The sequence below is a fragment of the Hibiscus syriacus genome, unplaced genomic scaffold (genome assembly GCF_006381635.1).
Source record: "Hibiscus syriacus cultivar Baekdansim isolate YM2019G1 unplaced genomic scaffold, ASM638163v2 tig00009009_pilon, whole genome shotgun sequence".
Classification (NCBI taxonomy): Eukaryota; Viridiplantae; Streptophyta; class Magnoliopsida; order Malvales; family Malvaceae; genus Hibiscus; species Hibiscus syriacus.
The window spans coordinates 261,237-281,903 of record NW_024062181.1 but is presented as its reverse complement, the minus strand read 5'-3'; the positions used below and the strand labels follow the sequence as shown (position 1 = coordinate 281,903).

General features: G+C 35.1%; 2 protein-coding genes across 2 annotated transcripts; both read right to left on the bottom strand.

The window, feature by feature from the left end:
• Window positions 1-3,093: 3,093 nt before the first annotated feature.
• LOC120202740 (TMV resistance protein N-like) lies at window positions 3,094-7,303 on the bottom strand. The gene is made up of 6 exons (XM_039203124.1): window positions 6,803-7,303; window positions 5,559-6,720; window positions 5,438-5,478; window positions 4,867-5,107; window positions 3,884-4,780; window positions 3,094-3,799 (listed from the first exon to the last, which is right to left on the bottom strand). Exons 1-6 carry the CDS (start codon window positions 7,288-7,290, stop codon window positions 3,119-3,121), a joined length of 3,510 nt encoding a protein of 1,169 aa, XP_039059055.1. The 5' UTR covers window positions 7,291-7,303; the 3' UTR covers window positions 3,094-3,118.
• A 784-nt stretch (window positions 7,304-8,087) lies between these two features.
• Window positions 8,088-9,023, bottom strand: LOC120202739 (L-type lectin-domain containing receptor kinase S.4-like). Its single transcript, XM_039203123.1, has 2 exons — window positions 8,784-9,023; window positions 8,088-8,225 (listed from the first exon to the last, which is right to left on the bottom strand). Exons 1-2 carry the CDS (start codon window positions 9,021-9,023, stop codon window positions 8,088-8,090), a joined length of 378 nt encoding a protein of 125 aa, XP_039059054.1.
• Between the last annotated feature and the right edge of the window lie 11,644 nt (window positions 9,024-20,667).

Genomic DNA, 20,667 nt, shown 5'->3' with positions numbered 1-20,667 from the left:
ATTTCGATTGGCCAGATCTTTTAGGTTTTCCGTTGTTTTTTTTGTTTAGGTTTGCTTTTCGATCCGAGCATGGATCTTCGCTAACTCGTGGCCTTGCTTTGTGTTATATTTGCTGTTCCTTGTTGGCATCATGATGGGGTTGCACTTTAGCTATGTTTCAGAACCATTTATTTGAACTGGCATGCGTGCTGCGAGAAAATTATGTTCGTCATTACTCTGAATCTCATCGTTTTTGTCGGTTTCTTACTCGTTCGGAATTAACTTTTTTGCCAGATAAGAGATGAACTTCAGAAGGAGACTATGTAGCTTGCTAGTGAGTTTTTATTCCATTTAATATTATGATAATGCTATAAATTTCGCAGATATAGAAATGTGCATAGGGAGACAACTTGGATAAACTAAACCACAAATAATGGAGCTAAGGAACCAGGTGAGATTTTCTGAACCACTTGGCGGCAGCTCAGGAAAAACTAAACCAGCTCGAGAGACAGAAAGAAGAAACTCTGAAGTTCTACTCCCCTGCATTGTTTATGCATAGGCTTCAACGTACATATTAATAGTATATTACCTACGTTACTGGGGTTTAGATGCGAGCACTTAAAGATGGTTTTACTTCCTTGTAGATGCAATGAATGCAACAGAAGAGGAATCGTAAATAGTGAACAGGCAGCTTCTTTACGGGGAAATAGATATCGGGGCCTTTGTGCAGAAGTACAAGAAGCTATGGACAAGTTACCACTGGCGAGCTCTCATTCTTCTCACTGCTAAAACATCTCCGGTTGGATGAAGAAAACAACTGGAGATAGTTATTGATTGTATATGTATGTATATATATATATATATATATTGCCTTCATATTGATAAGACTGCTACTTGCTGCTTGGTGAATTTTGGAAACCATGGTGGATTTTGGAAAATAATCGTCAGTTCTCTGTCTCTAGCGCCTACAATTGTTGGATGGAAATAATCAGAACTTCTGGGAATCAACTTTGGAAAACGATTGCAAAATTCCAGGGATTACCAAGAGTGCGTCTCCTTTGGTTAATTTGTAAGGGTCGGATTGTGACAAATGAATAACGGACGCGAAGACACATGACAAATGATGAAAGCTGCCTCAACTGTGGTGCAGCAAAGGAATCGTTAACTCATGTTTTTAGAGAGTGTATTGTGGTGCATACTGCTTGGCAGGAATTAATCAAACCAGACCGGCTTGTTGAATTCTTCGGTATGAACATCGTGGACTGGATTCAACTGAATCTTCAGCGCCCATATTATTTTCCTTTGAACTCAGATGATTGGGATGTGCTATTTGGGTCCATTCTGTGGAGCATTTGGACGAGACAAAACCATTCTATTTTTGCACCAGAATCTTTAGAGATGGAGAGTATTTCGCAGCGTAGTCGTCGCTTAGTAGTGGAGGCTGGTCATGCTCGGGACTTACTCTTAACGTCGGTAAATGGTCCAAATAGGATGGACCGAGCAGTTTGTTGGAGTCTTCCGCCACCAGGTTGATTTAAGATAAATACAGATGGTGCTTAGAGACCTATTTCATGTCTAACAACTTGTGGTGGAGTTATTCGTGATGCTAATAGGGAATGGATTGGTGGTTTCACGAAAGCCATAGGAGTGTGTTCGGTGTTGGATGCAGAACTTTGGGGAGTTCTGGAAGGCCTCAAAGTAGCTTGGGATTTGGGGTTAAGACTTGTAGTTCTTGAGACAGATAGCAAGGATGCATGGATGATACTGCAGCAAGGTACAAATATGAAGTTGGTTTCTAATTTGATTCCAGATATCGTGTATTTTATTAGACATGATTGGCAGATGAAGTTTACTCATGTGCTTCGGGAAGGTAATAAGATCGCAGACGCCATGGCGAAGTTAGCATGGAACCTACGTTTTGGCCTTTGACTCTTTCATTCTCCTCCAGATGGGATTTTATCGCTTTACCATGCTGAAGCAGTCACTGCTGTAGGCATGGATGGAACAATAGTTTAGTTCCTAGGCTTTGTTTCTTTTCTAATTTTCATTAAAAAAATTCTGATTCGTACCCTTCGGTGCACTTACAATTATAGAGTTTGAAGGTTAATGTTAGATTATAATAATAATTGGACGTCGGGGGTGAGGATGCAAATGAGATTTGAGCAAAGCAAATTACAAGAAAATAGCAACAACGGCGGCCGTGGAAACTTGCCAGTGTAATGAAGTCCATGATTCCGGTTGTAGCCATGACTTCAGTTGCACCTGCTGCCACAAGGACTAGGGCGAATAATGTCGGAATCAAGAATACTCGTATTTGATGAAGCCTGCAAGAGTTTATATAAAACGAAATTTAGTTTCTCGGGAAAGAACTCATAGGGTACATAAATTTGATCTTGCTCAGGTTAGAATCATCCCGACAGGAGGCGAATCAAAGAAAAGCATTGGAGATTTGAAGATGACATTGGCGAGACCAGAGACGAAGGCACCAAGTGTCACGAAAGCAGTGAAAACTACTATCAACATGCTGTTGGTGCCAACGATTTTGGTGTTTTACTTGGAAGAAACATTGGCAAAGATAAGGATGATAATGCTCCAAACATCATAAAACTATTTCACCCTCTTTCTTTCGTGGTGCAATCCAACTTACCTTGCAATAAATGAATTATCATGAACAAGCCATTTTGGTCATCTACAAGCTTTTCTGGAACCTTGCAAATGTATCGTACCTTGTTTCCCTTCATCACGATGAAAGTGATAAGACACACAATCGACCATTTAACCATGTAATAATCCAATTGCAACCCCCAAATAGCCACGAAAGGCTTGTTAGAAACATAGAGCTCTTTTGTTTGTGAAGGCAGATCAAATAGCTCTTCCAGGGCTCTGAGTAGTGCCTTTCGAAGATCCGAATTTTCAACCTCTGCCACCTCAAATAGTAAGCCACATTAGAATGAAATCTTCAAAGAGATATTTACCAAAAATAATCAAATCAAGCTGATGTACTTTCTTAGCTCGTTCAGTCTTCCTCTTTTCATTTTTCTTTTCTCGGAGGGAGTCTTTAATGTGTTATCCTCATCTTCAGCCGGTGAGTCTTTAATAAAATCAAATAGTAACTAATCCTTCTTCCCCGTTCGGCCCATCATAAATTGAAAAACTTGTGTATCCTTTTTGGTTGTGGCTCGGCCTCGGTCTCTTCATAAACATTATGTCTTCGCTTTATAAGGGGACCTTCAGCTATTGATCCATCTGCGGCGGAATCTTCATTGATATCTTCCAAATCTTTCTGATAAACTATTCGAAGCCCACATTTCTTGACCTTAACACTTATGTGACTATCATCGGATGTGACCGAAAACTGGAGTTCATCGAATTCCTGATTTGAGCAATCCAATGTTGATGAATTCTCAGTTTCACTTTCACCACATTTATCCTCTAAGGAAAATGGATATAATCTGTCACGGAACAAAAAACAACGATAAAGGTGGTCCTTTATTATTGGCTGGTTATATTCTTTAGAAAAAATCCAACCGTCCCCTGAAACACGTCGAGGATTTCTACCCCGAAAACCAGATCTATCAGAATCAGCTTGTCCAGAATTCCTATGATGGATAACAGCATCACATGTGAGTTCCTCATCCCTTGAAGCATCATCATTGACAAAAATGCAGCAGAAAGCAACTCCCATCCATTGACTATCATTCTGAATATTGTTAGGCAGTGGTATCTTGATTGAAGAGCCAACTGTTTGATGGCTGAACCATTTTGGGATTTCACCTCCGGGCATAACAACATCAAAACTTTTTCTTAAACATGCAACTACCTGCAAAATAAAATTTTGTTTGGTAACTAATACTGTAATTTTTCAAGAATGAGATTCTGTAAATACAAAGAATGATAAATCGACCTTAAGATAGAATTTCAGCATTGTTAATGTGTTGATATTCTCAAATAATTTGTAGCAGTGAAGACCATTAAACCGTTCCACTGCATTGCAAACCATTGATGGAGCTGCAAATAGAGAAGTACCAGGACTAGGAAACGATTTAAGCTCCCTGCAATTTGACAATCCAAGATATTGAAGACTGGGAAATCCAATAGCAGACACAGGTACGCTGATGAAATTGTTACCACCAAGCTCAAGCTTTTCCAAATAGTGTAAACAACAAATATCACTTGGAATATCTCCTTCACGAAGATTGCAGTTCCTTAGTTTCAGCTCTCTTAATGAAATCAAACCTGACAATGAATGTAACATTGGAGGCAAAGACTCGATCCGTCCTCTTTGGAATACCTGGAAAAGAGAAGGTAGATTTGGGGCTAACTTAGATGGTGTCTTGAGCCTATTCAAAGACAAAACTTTAAGATTTTTAAGTTGAAAAATGAAGGATGGCGGTTTTTCTATGGCTGTTTCACTTAAGTCAATCTCTTCCAACAACTCTACTTGCTGCAAATTCTCCGGCAAATTTTCAACTTTATAGCAACCTGAAAGATCAAGAGTTTTTAGACATTTACACCCACCAATGCTGCTTGGGAGACTAATAAGGTTTCTACAATCTTTTAGGATTAATGTTTCAAGAGATTCTATTCCACTTTTGGTTGGAAGATTCCTAAGATTTGTGCAGCTTCTTAAATTCAGAAGTTTAAGCCTCGAAAGAACTCCGACTGATGGATGAACATCTACTATTCTTGTACAACCTTCCAATATCAAAATTTCCAGATTTGGGGCTGTTGTAAAGTCCGGTGTCTTGATCAGGTTTTCGGACCCTTTGAGGTTGAGCACTTTCAACTTATACAGGGGCTGCTGAAAATAATAATAAATTTCAGAAGATTTAGTTAATATTCCTAAAATAAGTTAAAAAAACAATGATAATATGAATTAGTTCTTACTATATTTCCCCTCCATAGTTGTTCAATGCGACTGTGTGGTAGCAGAAGTGCAACCAGGTTGTCTGGTTGGAAGCTTGGAGGTAAGAATCTTAAAGGATATCCCATCCAATCTAAGAGCCGTAACTCATTAGGAAGATATTTGAGTTCATCACAATTTGAGAGGCAAAGGACTTTGAGCAATCTCAATTTTTTCATCTTCGAGACAGCATTAACATTCAAATTGAGCATCTTGTTGGATATCCTGATAACCAAGGGTAAAACAACGAAAATTCAGTTCAAATTTGAAAATATCCCAAAGCATTCCATACCAAAAAGCAAGGCTGCTCCAACACTTAATTTATCTATGCTCCGTTGTATCCCACACATCCGAATAGAAACATAGAGATGATTCTTCAAGGATTTTCAAAATAAATTAGAAAAACTAAAAGTACAGTGAGTAAAACAAGAAAGAGAGTATAACTCAATGAGGAACGGTGTAATTTGAGTATAGTGATATAATAAAACTTTAAGGGTCACTTTTGACCGAATATGAAATTTACACATGGATGCATGTTTATGTATGTTTTGCTACCTTTTATCGTCAATGATCATGCCTTGAATCGCTTCCGTAGCCTAAAAACATTCAAAAGTAATACATAAGAAACACAAAATAAAACGAGGCAATTTATGTGATAAAACTTGTGAAAAATTACATTGTGTGTATCATTTCTGTCTTTAACATTAATATAATATGCAATTTCCCTGGAATGACTTACAGTGTTCTTCGTTAGCACATGATATACATCCTTTTCCTCCCACAATCTACAACGTTTTCCAGGCTCCTCAATAGATTTTTCCCGAACAATTCTTCTTCCCATTTCTTGTAGTAAGTTGTGCATCCATAATTTGTTGTTTTCGTCAACTGTTAGTAGAGACTTCTTAATGAGAACATCGATTCCAATATCCGGAAAAAACTCACAGCCATCCAATACTTTCATTACAAAATCTTTCTCGTCCCCATTGAAGAAGCATGCTATATCTAGAAATATGTTCTTCTCCGTTTCCTCCAATCCATCAAAGCTAATTCGAAGTCTGTCAATAATCTCTTTGTTAGAATCCTTTTCAAGTCTTTGGATTGCACTTCTCCATTGAGCTACATCTCTACCGCACAAAAAACAACCCAAGACTTCAAGAGCTAACGGGAGACCACTGGCATATTTTGCAACATGTTCAGAAAGCTCAATGAAAACATCATTTGGTGCTGTCTCACTATCAAAAGCTTTCAAACTGAAAAGTTGAAGTGCCTCGCTGTCATTCAATGTTGAAGGCTTATACACATCATCAACTCGGTAAGATTGGAGCAAGTGTTCATCTCTTGTTGTTATAATGATTCTACTCCCTAAACCAAACCAATCATGCCTTCCAACCAAGTATTTCAAGTGCTGTAAATTATCCACATCATCAATCACAACAAGGACCTTTTTGTTAGATAATCTGCGGCTAATTATGGCATTCCCTTCATGAACATTGAAAAATTCGAAGACTTCACCAGACAAGATCTGGAAAAGAAGTTGTTTCTGTAGAGAAACGAGTCCAAATTTGTCTGAAACTTCTCGAACGTCAGCAATGAAGCATTTACCTTCAAAATGAGATGACATTTGGTCGTATACAACTCTTGCGAGAGTTGTTTTACCAATGCCACCCATTCCGCAAATTCCTATGATGCGGATGTCATCTTCCCCAATCTCTATTTTTGAATACAACTCCTCCAAGCGTGAACTGATTCCAACCAACTCATCATGAAAAACTGGATATGTTTGACATAATTTTGCTGATATTTTTCTAACAATATCTCCGATAAACTCTGATTCATGCCTACAAATAAATAAAATTCTGTTCATTTTTATAATTATTAAATTAATTAAACAAGAAAACGGGAAAGAAAAGAATGGTTTACCTGTTATTTAAATGCCATCCTTTGATGTTAGCCACTTGAGTCAAAGCATTTCGCCACCTTAGAATCTTTTCTTTATCTTCCTTGTATCTCTCTGCATGTTTGGCAAATGCTTCTTCAACTTTTTCTTTCTGTTTTCTTAAATCAGATGGATTCACATCGTAGAAAATTGGAAACACTTTATGTCCTTTCTCGTTTTTTTGTTTAACAATCTCAGCAAGCTCCTCCAAGCACCAACTTGAAAAGGCATAGGTTCCTGAAAAAACAATTACCGAGCACCATGATTGTTGAATGGCTCGAAAGAGTTGTGCTGCGATCTCTTCACCGGCATCCATCTTTGAATCATCCCTGAAAGTGATAATTCCACTTCGATTTAGAGCATCATAGAGATGATCTGTGAAGTTTTTGCGTGTATCTTCACCTCTAAAACTCAAGAAAACATCGTATTTCTTTCTAGAAATACATGATAAGGTTGAAGGTAACAATGACATGATGAATTATGAGAAGGAAAATTTTGGGGTTATAGATTTGAGATTGATTTGTATTTGAGAAGGCTTTGTTCATCAACAAGAAATAATAGTTCTCAAACTCTGATATTATCCTATTCTATCTCCCGTCAATTGGTCCAAGTTTTCTTTCAAAGTCATGTGGGTACTGGCTATGATTTGCATTTTCCACGCTTTAGTTCAATTCGTATACTAAGGGCTAGCTTCTATGGTTGATATTTTTTCCCCCATAACCCAGTCATGTCATACTTGCTCTACTTCCCACCACTTTCTACGTTTCACATCAATCAATCTTATATATATTAAGAGAACATTAATTTCTTGTATAAGAAAAATGATAGAGGGAGACTTGTCAATTAAACATTAATTATGAAGTCCCACATTTGACAAGCATTGCCTTAATTATGAGAATCAAATCAAAGTTAAGAGTTACCCAGTCATTTCTTTATGGAGAAGAAGGTAAACTTTGATTTCCAAAGTCATATGAGTAATTGCAGCCAGAGGAATTGATAATAACTTTACAAGCCTAAGGAAGTAACTTCAGTTCAAGCCATGATCAACCAGTACCTACAGCTGAAAAAACATAATTAAAACCTTCAAAACGGTTGAAATTCAAATCAAATTTGCACTTAAATTTCGAAGCTACTTCACAACTCACTGTGTAGAAATCATAAAAGAAAGATGAGCAGCATCTACCGTGGTTTCCCTATTAATACAATGATGGTGAATTACAAAACAATAAAAGCAAAGCAAATCTAATTAGCTTCACCTTTGATATTAGATTAATGATTCGATTTCTTGTTCTTCCCGGAATTGTAGTATTGTAAATTTAAAAACAATAATGTATTGCCATACTCACTCCCATCGTCTTCTACTTTGCTCCGGTCAAAGAAAATGTCACCACCATCAACATTCTCCTCCTAGGGTAACAAGAACTTATGATTGCATTGCGGCCATTGACTACACATTTGAGAAAATAAGAAATGATTCTAATTATTTGATTTTAATTGAATTTATATTTTTCTTTGAATTATGATTGATTATACTTGGCCAAAAATATTGGATCAGAAAAAAAATATCATTGAAACATCATGTTCGTTAGAGAAATCACTTTCTTTTATTCCCTTTGATTAAGTTTCTGCACAGTTTTGCATATAATACAAGCTCAAAGTCTCAAACACAATACAATATATAGTTTGTCCTCAGGAAGTGGAGAGCTTGAAATAGAAGTGAAGCTAGCTAGTACCGACATTACTATTTTCCAAGAATGGATATGAAATCATATTATCCAATGACGGGGATGAGGACAAGGACGAATGCACAAAGGCATCAAATCCCTTTGCACCCCCATGAAATGCAACCGGTGGCGTCAAATTTTCTGGTAAGTCAACCTCTCCATCAAGATACCTTACTAACTTCCTCATGCTTGGCCGTGCCACAGGCACGTCGTTTCAACAAATTAGGCATAACTTAAGCACCATCATCATCCCACTTTCATCATATTGGCCATTGAGCCTAGTGTCTACCACATCAAGGACCCTCCCTTGCCTAAACTTCTCCCATACCCAATCAACCAACACTAATTCCTCGGGCAATGCTTTGAGATCAATAGGCCTGCGCCCACAAGCAATCTCGAGCACAAGTACGCCAAAAGCATAGACATCGGAGCTTGTTGTGTCCTTTCCTGTCTTGGGCATATCCGGTGCTATATATCCCATTGTGCCTACAATTCGACTTGTCACTGGATTTGAACCATGTTCATACAATCTTGCAAGGTTGAAATCTCCTAACCGTGCATTCAGCTCATCATCTAATAATACATTATTGGGCTTAACATCCTTATGAATCACAATTTGTTCATATCCTTGTGTGAATAGAGAATACCAGAAGCCACACCCTTTATGATCCTAAATCTTTGGTCCCAATTCAGGATAATTATAGCTAGGGTCATCAAACAAAAACTTATCTAAACTACCATTAACCATGAAATTGTGTTGTTGAAGTTTGGGTGGTCTTACCATCCTGGATTATAAGTATTGTTGTGTGGGTTGTATTGTCTTTGTGGAGGACCTGGAAAGTTCCCTACTGCATTGATTTCTGTATTGCCTCCTTCTTATATCAGCGGGTAGCAATCCGTTAGATGATCTAGCTTTGTGCATATCCTACGTGCTCTTGTTGCTCCAGATTTTCCTGAAACAAGTGAATTAACTATTTCAGTTAATTTGTCTAACTTATTCTCAAGGGAAAAAATACTTATCTCGTGAACCTGTCGGCTGAGTTCACTTGAAAACTGTTGAGAGTTGGCTGCCATGGTTGAAATCAATTCCCTTGTTGTTATTGGGGTCATGTTGACTAATACTCCTCCACTGGCGGCATCCACCATTTTCATCTCCATTGATAAAAGGCCTTCATAAAAGTATTGAAGTAACTTTTGCTCACTTAATCCATGTTGCAGACAACATGCGCGAAGCTTTTTAAATCACTCCCAATAGTCATAAAGACTTTCTTTGGTCTTTTGTTGAATGGAAAGAATGCTCCTCCATAACTCGCTTACTTTAGCTGCTGGAAAGAACCTGTCAAGAAAAATTTGATTCATGTCTGCCCATGAATTAACTTGTTGAAAACATTTTGATGTTTCGATATAAGAAATTAAGTGTTATTGAATTTTAGGATTTTATAATCATTTTTAAAGTATATTCGATTAAATTATTCGAATATCAAAATATTACTCCAAGTTTTTCAAATGCCAATTTCAATCCTTAAGTGTAAAATTGTGTTTTAATCTTAAAATATTTTTGAAACAATTTTAAAAATATTGAGAGAGAAACAAAGAAAGCTTTAAACATCAAGTTTGAGCAATTCAAGCCAATTTTCCTTCAATATTCATTTTGCTTTCAAGAACACTTATTATGCTCAATTGTATTCATTTTTTAGTGTTCTTTCTTTGTTCTAGAATTATGCAAACATCTTGCCTTGTGAGGTTTTTCTATAAGTTTGTGAAATTTGTAATCTTCTCTTTGGGAGAGAGTGTTCTCAAGAATTTGGGGTATAATTCTTGAGAGAGTTGTAAGATTACTCTTTGTCCTCAAAAGAAAGAACAAATTAGTGAATTTTTTGGAAAATCCTTAGTGTGGATAGCTAAGGTAGTGGACGTAGACTTTGGTTGAGAAAGTCGAATCACTCTAAATCGCTGTACAAATATTTTCTATTTTCTGCAAAAGCTTCCACCAAAATTTTAATTACCAATTCACCCCTTCTTGGCTATTTCATCGATCGATTAACTCAACAATTTATATCAGAACCTCACTCATTTGAAGGTTTAATCGCCTCTTGAGTCGATTCGGGAAGAGTTATATCGATATTCAAGTCATCAATGGCCTCTACTTCAAACTTTGACTTTGGTCTTGATTCATTGCCCGTCAACGAGCCTCCTTTCTTCAATGGAGATAATTAAGCTTATTGGAATAATAGAATGAGGTACTTCATTCAAGAAAGTGACATGAGAGCATGTAATATCATAGAAGATGGATACATCATACCTTCCACTCGTTCAAGATTGTGGAGTGAAAGAAAGACAAGAATGTTCCAGCTCAACTCAAAGGCTATCCATATCATATTTGTTCTCTTGGACCAGATGGATATGGGGGAGTTTCATCTTGTACAACCGCCAAGGAGATAGGGGATAAACTACAAGTCACTCATGAAGGCGTAAACAAGGTAAAAGAATCTAAAATTAGTCTTCTAACTCATAGCTATGAAAATTTCAGGACGAAACCAGATGAAGACATTAAAGCTATGACAGATAGATTTTCCGTGATTCTCAATGGTCTCAAATCATATAGAGAAATCATTCCAAACGAGAAGCTTGTGAGGAAGTTAGTTTACTCTCTTCCAAAAGCTTGACAATCAAAGAATACGATGATTATCGAGGCTAAAATTTAAAATCTTTAACCCTCGATGAACTTATTGGTTCTCTCCTCACGCATGAAATGATGCTTCAAGAAGAGGAAGACCTCGAGAAAAGAAATGAGACAAAGAAGTAGATGGAGAAGAAGAATAACGTTGGAGTTGCTCTCAAATCCACAAAAGATGAGAGTGATTCGGATGAAGATGACGAGGAAATGACATTATTTGCCAAGCAGTTCAGAAAATCGATAAAGCCCAACCGAGGAAGAAAATTCAAACGAAATGAAGGCTTCAAAAATGAACCAAAGGAAAAAGACCCTATCATTTGCTACGATTGCAAAAAGCTGGGTCATGTCAAATACGATTGCCCACAATTAAAGAAAAAGGGTCAATCCAAGAAGAAGCATAAGGCACACGTGGCTACATGGAGCGATCAAGAAGCATCCAATGAAGAGGAACAAGAAGTAGCAAACTTGTGCTTGATGGCTTTTGAGGAGGATTCTCAGGTAACCTCTAGCTCATTTAATTTTGAAGATTATTCTTTTGATGAGCTGTTAGAGGAATATACTGGGTTGGCTTCGAATTATGAGAAAATATTTTTAAAATATAAAAATGATATTTCAAAATTGAAAATTGAAAATAATCTCATATCCAAGACCAACATTGATCTTGAAAGTAAGGTCAAAGAATTGCAAATCAAATTAGATGAATTTGAAAAGAAAAATACTGATTTACATAACCCACTTTCAAGAGTGAGTGATGATCATCAAAAGAAAATTGATGATCTTAAAACTTGTTTTAATAAAGTTGAAACAAAAAATTTGGAAAATGGAGAGAAATCAAAATCCAACTTTGTTAGGAAAATTTTTAGAAACTACAATCATAGAGGTCCCCAAAGAACCTCTAATGTAAAAATTGTTAGAAGTATATGGGTTCCTAAAGAACTCATTACTATTAAAGATAAGGATATCCTACACAAATGGATACCCAAAGGGACTAGGATTTTAGAGACTAATGAATATGGACCCAAACGAATTTGGGTACCAAAAATAAAAAAATAATATATGTTTGTAGGAAAAAGAGCATTGCGACAAGGCATGGGAAACAAATTCAAGTTCATGGTACCTTGATAGTGGATGCTCAAGAAACATGACAGGAGATAAGAGTTGGTTCATAGAGCTTAACGACAAAAATGGAGGAGAAATGACTTTTGGTGATAATTCAAAAGGTCACATTAAAGGTATAGGTACAATAGATAATACATCTTCCATACAAATTAAAAATGTTTTATATGTGAATGGATTAAAGCATAATCTATTGAGTATTAGTCAATTATGCGATAAAAGATACAATGTCATGTTTGAAACTAATGGTTGTAAAGTCATTGACATTGCATCTAATCTGATTATGCTTATTGGTCATAGAATAGGAAACATATACATGGTGCATTTAGATTCTATAAATATGACTAATGTATGCCTAGTTGCTAAGGATTAACATCATAGTTGGTTATGGAATAGGAGACTAGGACATACTAGCATGAGTGTTTTACAACGACTAATTCAAGGAGATTTAGTAAAAGGGTTGTCAAAGCTAAAATTTGATAATGATAAAATCTGTGATGCATGTGCTAAAGGAAAACATACAAAAGCTTCCTTTAAGTCCATTAATGATGTATCAAATAGTAGAGTATTACAATTGATCCATATAGATCTTTTTGGGTCAATTAGTATTGTTAGATTGGGTGGAAAACAATATTGTTTTGTATTGGTAGATGACTATTCTAGATATACTTGGGTTCTATTCTTAAGTACTAAAGATGAAGCATTAGAAAAATTCATCACGTTTTCAAAAGTAATCCAAAATGAAAAAGGTTACTCCATAACTAGTGTTATGAGTGATCATGGTAATGAATTTGAAAATCTTGGATTTACTGATTTTTGTAATTCAAATGGTATTAACCATAATTTTTTAGCACTTAGAACCCCTCAACAAAATGGAGTTGTTGAGAGGAAAATCGAACTTTAGAAGAAATGGTTAGAACCATACTTTGTGAAAACAATTTGCCAAAATATTTTTGGGCTAAAGCTACAAATACCGCTTGTTATGTTATAAACCGAGTAATGATTAGGCCAATTTTAAAGAAAACTCCATATGAATTTTTCAAAAATAAAAAGCCTAATATTATCTATTTTCATCCTTTTAGATGTAAATATTTTATTTTAAACAACGGTAAAGAAAATCTTGGCAAATTTGATGCTAAAAATGATGAAGGAATTTTTTTGGTTATTCCTTAAATTTTAAAGCTTATCGAGTATTTAATAAAATAACTTTAGTGGTATAAGAGTCTATACATGTTGTTTTCGATAATAATCCCCTTCCTAGGAAGGATTCTTGTGTTGATAATAACGTAGGTATTGTAAAAGCAAATGACGTTAGACATAACGTTGGAGAACCATCATCAAAGGAAGAAACGAAAGATGAGGAAACTCATGACGTTCTCGAGAATCCAACCAGTGAAGAAAGGAAAGTCTCTTACCCAAGAGAATACAACTATGTCAATGATGGTGAAATGATAGGTGATCCATTCAAAGGGGGTAACAACTTGATCTTCTCTTAGAAATATATGTAATTATGTTGCATTTATTTCATGCATAGAGCCTAAGAATATCAAAGAAACATTAGATGATGAAAATTGGATTATGGCTATGCAAGAAAAATTAAATCAATTTGAGAGAAGTAAAGTATGCACATTAGTTGAAAGGCCTAGTAATAAATCTATTGTAGGTACTAGATGGGTATTTAGGAATAAGCTTGATCAAAGTGGTAATATAGTGAGAAACAAGGCTAGACTTGTTGCTCAAGGCTATACTCAAGAAGAGGGTATAGATTACAATGAAACATAAGCTCTCGTAGCTAGGATGGAAGCAATAAGAATGTTATTAGCATTTGCATGTTTCAATGAATTTAAATTATATCAAATTGATGTTAAAATTGCATTTTTAAATGGTTTTATAAAAGAAGAAGTGTATGTGGAACAACCTCCAGGTTTTGAAGATTCAAAATTTCCAAATCATGTTTTTAAATTAACAAAAGCACTTTATGGTTTAAAACAAGCTCCTAGAGCTTGGTATGAAATATTGTCAAAATTTTAATAGAAAAAGGTTTTTCAAAAGGGAAGGTTGACACTACATTGTTTTTAAAGAGAAAAGGTAAAGATTTATTAGTAGTACAAATTTATGTTGATGATATAATATTTGGTTCTACTAATGATGTTCTTTACCAAGAATTTTCAAAGCTAATGCAAAGTGAATTTGAGATGAGCGTGATGGAGGAGCTCTCATATTTCTTGAGACTCCAAATCAAGGAAAGAAAAGATGGCATCTTCATCAATCAAGCAAAATACGTCAAGGATATGCTCAAGAAGTTTTGATTGGAAAATGGAAAACCTCATGCCACTCCAATGAGCTCATCAACAGAGCTTGACAAAGATGAAGGAGGTAAATGTGTGGATGTTAAATTATATAGGTCAATGATTGGTTCTTTACTTTATCTAACCGCAAGTAGACCAGACATTATGTTTAGTGTTTGCTTATGTGCTAGATTTCAATCATGCCCTAAGGAATCACATTTACTAGCTGTTAAGAGAATCTTTAGATACCTTAAGGACACTCCTAGTTTAGGACTTTGGTATCCTAGAGACTCTAGATTTAGCTTGCATGCCTTCTCTGATGTGGATTATGGAGGATGCAAAATAGATAGGAAAAGCACCTCCGGTACTTGTCAATTCCTATGAAATATGTTGATTTCATGGTTTCCAAAGAAACAAAATTGTGTTGCATCATCTACAATTGAAGCGAAATACATTTCGGCCGATAGTTGTTGTGCACAAGTTTTATGGATGAAACAACAACTTTTAGATTATGGAATTGAAGTAGGTACCATTCCTATCAAGTGTGACAATACTAGTGTTATTTGTCTCACTAAAAATCCCATCGAACACTCTAGAACTAAGCACATTGAAATTAGACATCATTTCATTAGAGATCATGTCGCTAAAGAAGATATAGTTCTAGAATTTGTTGATACTTTGCACCAATTAGCGGATATTTTTACAAAACCTTTAGATAAAGAAAGATTTTGGACACTTAGGAGAGAATTAGGTTTAACTGGCCTATCTTCACTTAGTGTTTAAAATGATATTAGCATTTTTAATTAGAAATGAAAAATGCTTATAAAAATAACACTTTTGATTGCATTCTTTGCTATTAGTTAGGGGGAGTTTATGATCTTTAGAGAAAATTAATAATATGTTCAAATAAAATTTAAGGATAAATTTGACTGATTGAACATAGTTAATTTTCGTAATATGAGTTGCCAATACCACTAGAGCCCATTAATTTAGTATTCGAAGTATTTAAATGCAGATTTTTGACATTTTTGTGCACCAGGTATCGATACCCCCTTGCTAGGTATCGATACCCCTTCAATGTGTATCGATACCCCCTTTGAATGTGTAGGGGTATCGATACCCCCTGTCGGGTTTAGACTTTAAATCCCTAAAAATATCATTTTGTGTTAAAGCCCATAAAACTACACTCACACCGTTCAACTCTTCTCTCAACCTCAATCTACATTTGCTCAAAACCTTCGATCTTTAGTTGGAATTCAATAATTCTTCAACTTCTAAACCTGTTGGAATCATCAAAATCGTGCAAAAATTATCACATTCCTCTCAATCCAAAAATTTTCAAGGTAATTTTTCTAAAAACTCTATTTTATTGATTTTTAAACTTAGGACTAGTTTTAATTCGTTCTAGGATGAATTAGATATCAAGTATTTGTTAGATTATAGTCTAGAACTATAATCTACAACTAATTTCAACAAAAACACAATATTTTTCAAAAAAATTAAATTTTTTTCTCGAAATTAATAAAAATAATAATTTTTTTATTTTAAAATTATTGTTTTTAATTTAATTATGTTGTTTTCATGAAAACTATACATATTATAATTCTTCACACATTGTTTTCAAACATAGTTTTCAAATTTGCCCATTAGGATTATTTTAGAGAACCTTGAAATATTGAGGACTCATTTGAGTTTTGAAATTGATTATATTACATACATATGTTTTAAAATTGCATGTATCTATCCTATTCCGATTTCTTGAACCATGTCTCAAAAATGCCCTAGGTCATCATTTAGTCGTTCAAACCGACCTCTAAATCCTCCTCCTATTCAACCACAAATTCCTAATCCCGATGATCCCGAAATGACTATTCGGAACTCATGCTTTAACGAACCTGACCGTAGGGATAATCTTTACCATAGATTTGTTTATCTCTTCGAGTCGTATAAATTCGAGAAAAACTTGTTCCTTCTCTTCGAGCTAAGGTAGAAATGAACTTTAGATATCTTCCTACCCTACAAGATTGGAAATTTGATAAACTTTTTCAACTCGAACCAGTAGTTTACTAACAACTTGTTCGAACTTTCTATTCAAATGCGGTTTGTATCCAAAACCAAGCTAAAACTAAAACAATAGGAATTCAATCCTATCTTCTAGGTCAATTCATTCATATTGACTCGGACTACATGGATAACGTATTTGGTTTAGATAATATCGGCTTAGATAATGAAAAACAAACAGTAGATTCTCATTACAAAGCTAAGATGAGTGCGAGTGTGTTAGATCACCATGATCGTTTTCTTCATCTGATCATCTCTTGGTGGTTTAGATCATCTGGAGGTAAATACTCCACTCTTAGAGCTTTAGACCTTTGGTGGTTACATTGTATCCAGAAAAATAAGAAAATAAACCTAACACAAATTATCTTTGTTGAACTCGTTGAAACCGTAAACCTTGTCCCTAATAAAAAACTTTGTGAAACTCTAGTTTAAGGTTGTCTTCTGAGTAACTTGTTTATCAAAGCTCAGCTTAGAGTTCAGCTTGATGTAGCCATCCCTCTCAAAAATGAAATCAACTTGACATCTTTAAAGAAATCGATATGGAAGAAGGAAAATGATCAATGGTTCGAACTATCGAGAAAACACTAGGAGCTAGCTCTTCACAAGCTCCTCCGGCACCGGCAGCGGACGATGATCCAGGACTTTAAGATCTATTTCAAGATATAGATGATCTTGTACCCGACAACGAGCCGGAACAGCAAGAGGATCCAATGCCTCCATACTTTCGATCATTTATGGAGTCATTTGATCTAAGGTTTGCATCCATAGAGTTCCATTTAACTGCTATGGGGGTTCAATAATTGGAAATTCTACGGGAGATGCGCACGAACAATGAAACAACAAACGAACGAATCAATGCACTCACACATGAGATGGCCGCTATGCGAGCTCATTTTTCTCCTCCCGATCCACCTATGGATGATTAGACATTGCCTTGCTTAGTTTTCTTGGATTGAACTTAGAGCTTAATTGTTAAAACATTTTGGATATATTTTGATTTGTGTTTCTGGATTTTTGGATGTTTGAATTGTTTGTTTGGATGTTTATTTTGGTTTGAATGATATTTGGATGATTACTAGTTATTTGAGCTTCAATTTTATTTTTTTACATTTTGCATCATCTAGAATAAATGACCAATTACCTTTACACATTATTTATGAATATTGAATTATGTAACTAATGGCTAATCTTTCTCTTGATTGTGTTCTTAGCAGCTTAAGTTTTATCTAAATATCAATTGGCTAATTTTTCAAAAACCTTGTTTAAAAACATTTTATAGAGTCTTTTTTATTTAACAAAAAGGGGGAGAAGTGTTATAGTAAGGGGAGTAATTTTTCAAAATTAATTTTTCAAAGAAAATCTTAAAATTACTAAAATGTTTTGTTATATCAAAAAGGGGAAGATTGTTGAAAACATTTTGATGTTTCGATATAACAAATTAAGTGTTATTGAATTTTAAGATTTTATAATCATTTTTAAAGTATATTCGATTAAATTATTCAAATATCAAAATATTACTCCAAGTTTTTCAAATGTCAATTTCAATCCTTAAGTGTAAAATTGTGTTTTAATCTTAAAATAATTTTGAAATAATTTTACAAAGTATTTCGAGCCTTAATCGAGGCAAAAATAAATTTTAAATAGGGAGGTACTGATACCCCTCATAGGGTGTACCGATACCCCTATGCCAATTTTGGCTCCGAGAAAAACAGAGTGTCCAAAGGGTACCGATACCCCTATGCAAGTTTTGGCTCCGAGAAAAATAGAATGTCCTATGGGTACCGATACCCCTAGTGGTATCGATACCCCTAGTCATTTAACCGTCGAAATATTTGAATTTTACACTGCATGTACTGATACTCATTGAATGGGTACCTATACCCCACGCTCCCAGCAGCCTTTTTCAAGAGGGTTTTCACACTACAACGGCTCTAACATCACCCAAATGATTCCCAACGGCTAGAATCAATCCAAGGTGTATTTAAACAAGTTCTGAAGCCATTGATCATCAAGAATTGAGAGAGAAACAAAGAGAAAGCTTTAAACATCAAGTTTGAGCAATTCAAGCCAATTTTCCTTCAATATTCATTTTGTTTTCAAGAACACTTATGGTGCTCAATTGTATTCATTTTTTAGTGTTCTTTCTTTGTTCTAGAATTGCACAGACATCTTGCCTTGTGAGGTTTTTCTATAAATTTGCGAAATTTGTAATATTCTCTTTGGGAGAGAGTGCTCTCAAGAATTTGGGGTATAATTCTTGAGGGAGTTGTAAGGTTACTCTTTGTCCTCAAAAGAAAGAACAAATTAGTGAATTTGTTGGAAAATCTTTAGTGTGGCTAGCTAAGGTAGTGGACGTAGACTTTGGTTGAGAAAGTTGAACCACTCTAAATCGCTGTGCAAATATTTTATATTTTCTATAAAAGCTTCCACCAAAATTTTAATTGTCAATTCACCCCCTCTTAGCTATTTCGTCGATCGAATAACTCAACATAACTGAATTTGGAGGTAAATAAAATAACCAATCTTTAGCCGAGTCGGCTAAAGAGAAAGGGAAAACTCTCAATTTAATTTGATCATCGGTAACTCCCTGTGGTTTCATGCTAGTGCAAACCATGTGGAATTCCAACAAGTGTTTGTACGGATATTAAATGGGAAAGCTATGGAAAGTGGGAAGAATATGAATGAGTCCTGTCTTTAATTGAAACGGAGTCCCGCCACTAGGAAAATTGATGCATAATGGCGTCTGAGTGACAGGGGTTGTGTCTAGCTCTCGGATTGTTTGTTTTTCTTCTGCCATCAGAATGTTGTATGTGTCTGCTTCAGAGTTTGTCTCCGGATTTGATTCTGCTTCTGAACTCTGCTCTTGTTCTTCTTGTCTTTTTCTATTTTCTCGAAACGTTTGTGTGTGGATTCTTTGTGCTCGTGCTTCGATCTCCGGATCTAGATCTACTAATTCACTAGGTTCCTTCTGGTCATAAATCAAAAACTAGAAAAATAAATCAGTACTTTCCGTTAGTCCCTGGTAACGACGCCAATTTGGTAACCGTCGTTTTGCTATCAAAATAATTTTGGCTTCTTTAATAAATAGAAAGGGAAAGTAGTATAGAGAAGCAGGGTCGATCCACAGGGACTGTGGTGTTTCTGATTTAGTAAAACTCTTTCTTGATTTTAGAAGAAGATGGAATTCTAGATGAAATTGAAAAAATAGAATAAAATAAAATAAAGGGAAAATAATAAATAATGATTTTAAAAATAGTAATAAAGATAAAAGGGTGTTTTAAATTATTTAAAGAAGTATAATAAGATAAAAAATAAATAAACAAATAAATAAAATAAATAAATTGAGATAAAGAAAACTTATGGTGAAAGCAGCCTCAGACTTCAGCTTCGCCTCAAATTCCTCGGATCATCGAAACTGATTTTTACTTCAAGATTCATGTCAGTTTACAAGGACAATTCTTCGCTGCCAACTCGGATTGTGTCGTTTCAACAATAACATATTTCGATCTCAATTTTCTCTTAGCAAACAATTTTGTTAAGTGTGTTATCGGGAAGTTGAATATGCTTCAATAAGCAAATCCTTCTTCAAACGTTAACCATAACAATATCCGGATCAATGTCGAAATCGTTTTGATTTGAAAAGTAAGCTCAGAAAACAAAGAGAAAAATCCAAAGCGATTTAAGTACCTTACAATTCACACGTTTGGAATTGAGCATTCGCTTCAGTCTTCGGCTTGAGAGAAAATTAGCTAAGCATGACCAATGTCATACTTAGCATAATTGAAAACGAAATTCTAAAAGAAAATAGGAGAAGTTCGGCAAAATAGAGAGAAAAAGATGATTTAATTCTCAGATGAGAGATATATGTTTCTAGGCTCACTCTTAGAGGGTATTAGAAGCCTTCAAATTCCTAAAAACAAGCTAAAAATAATTCCTAAAATAATAACTTAAATCCTAATTAAAACTCTTAAAACTATTTAAAC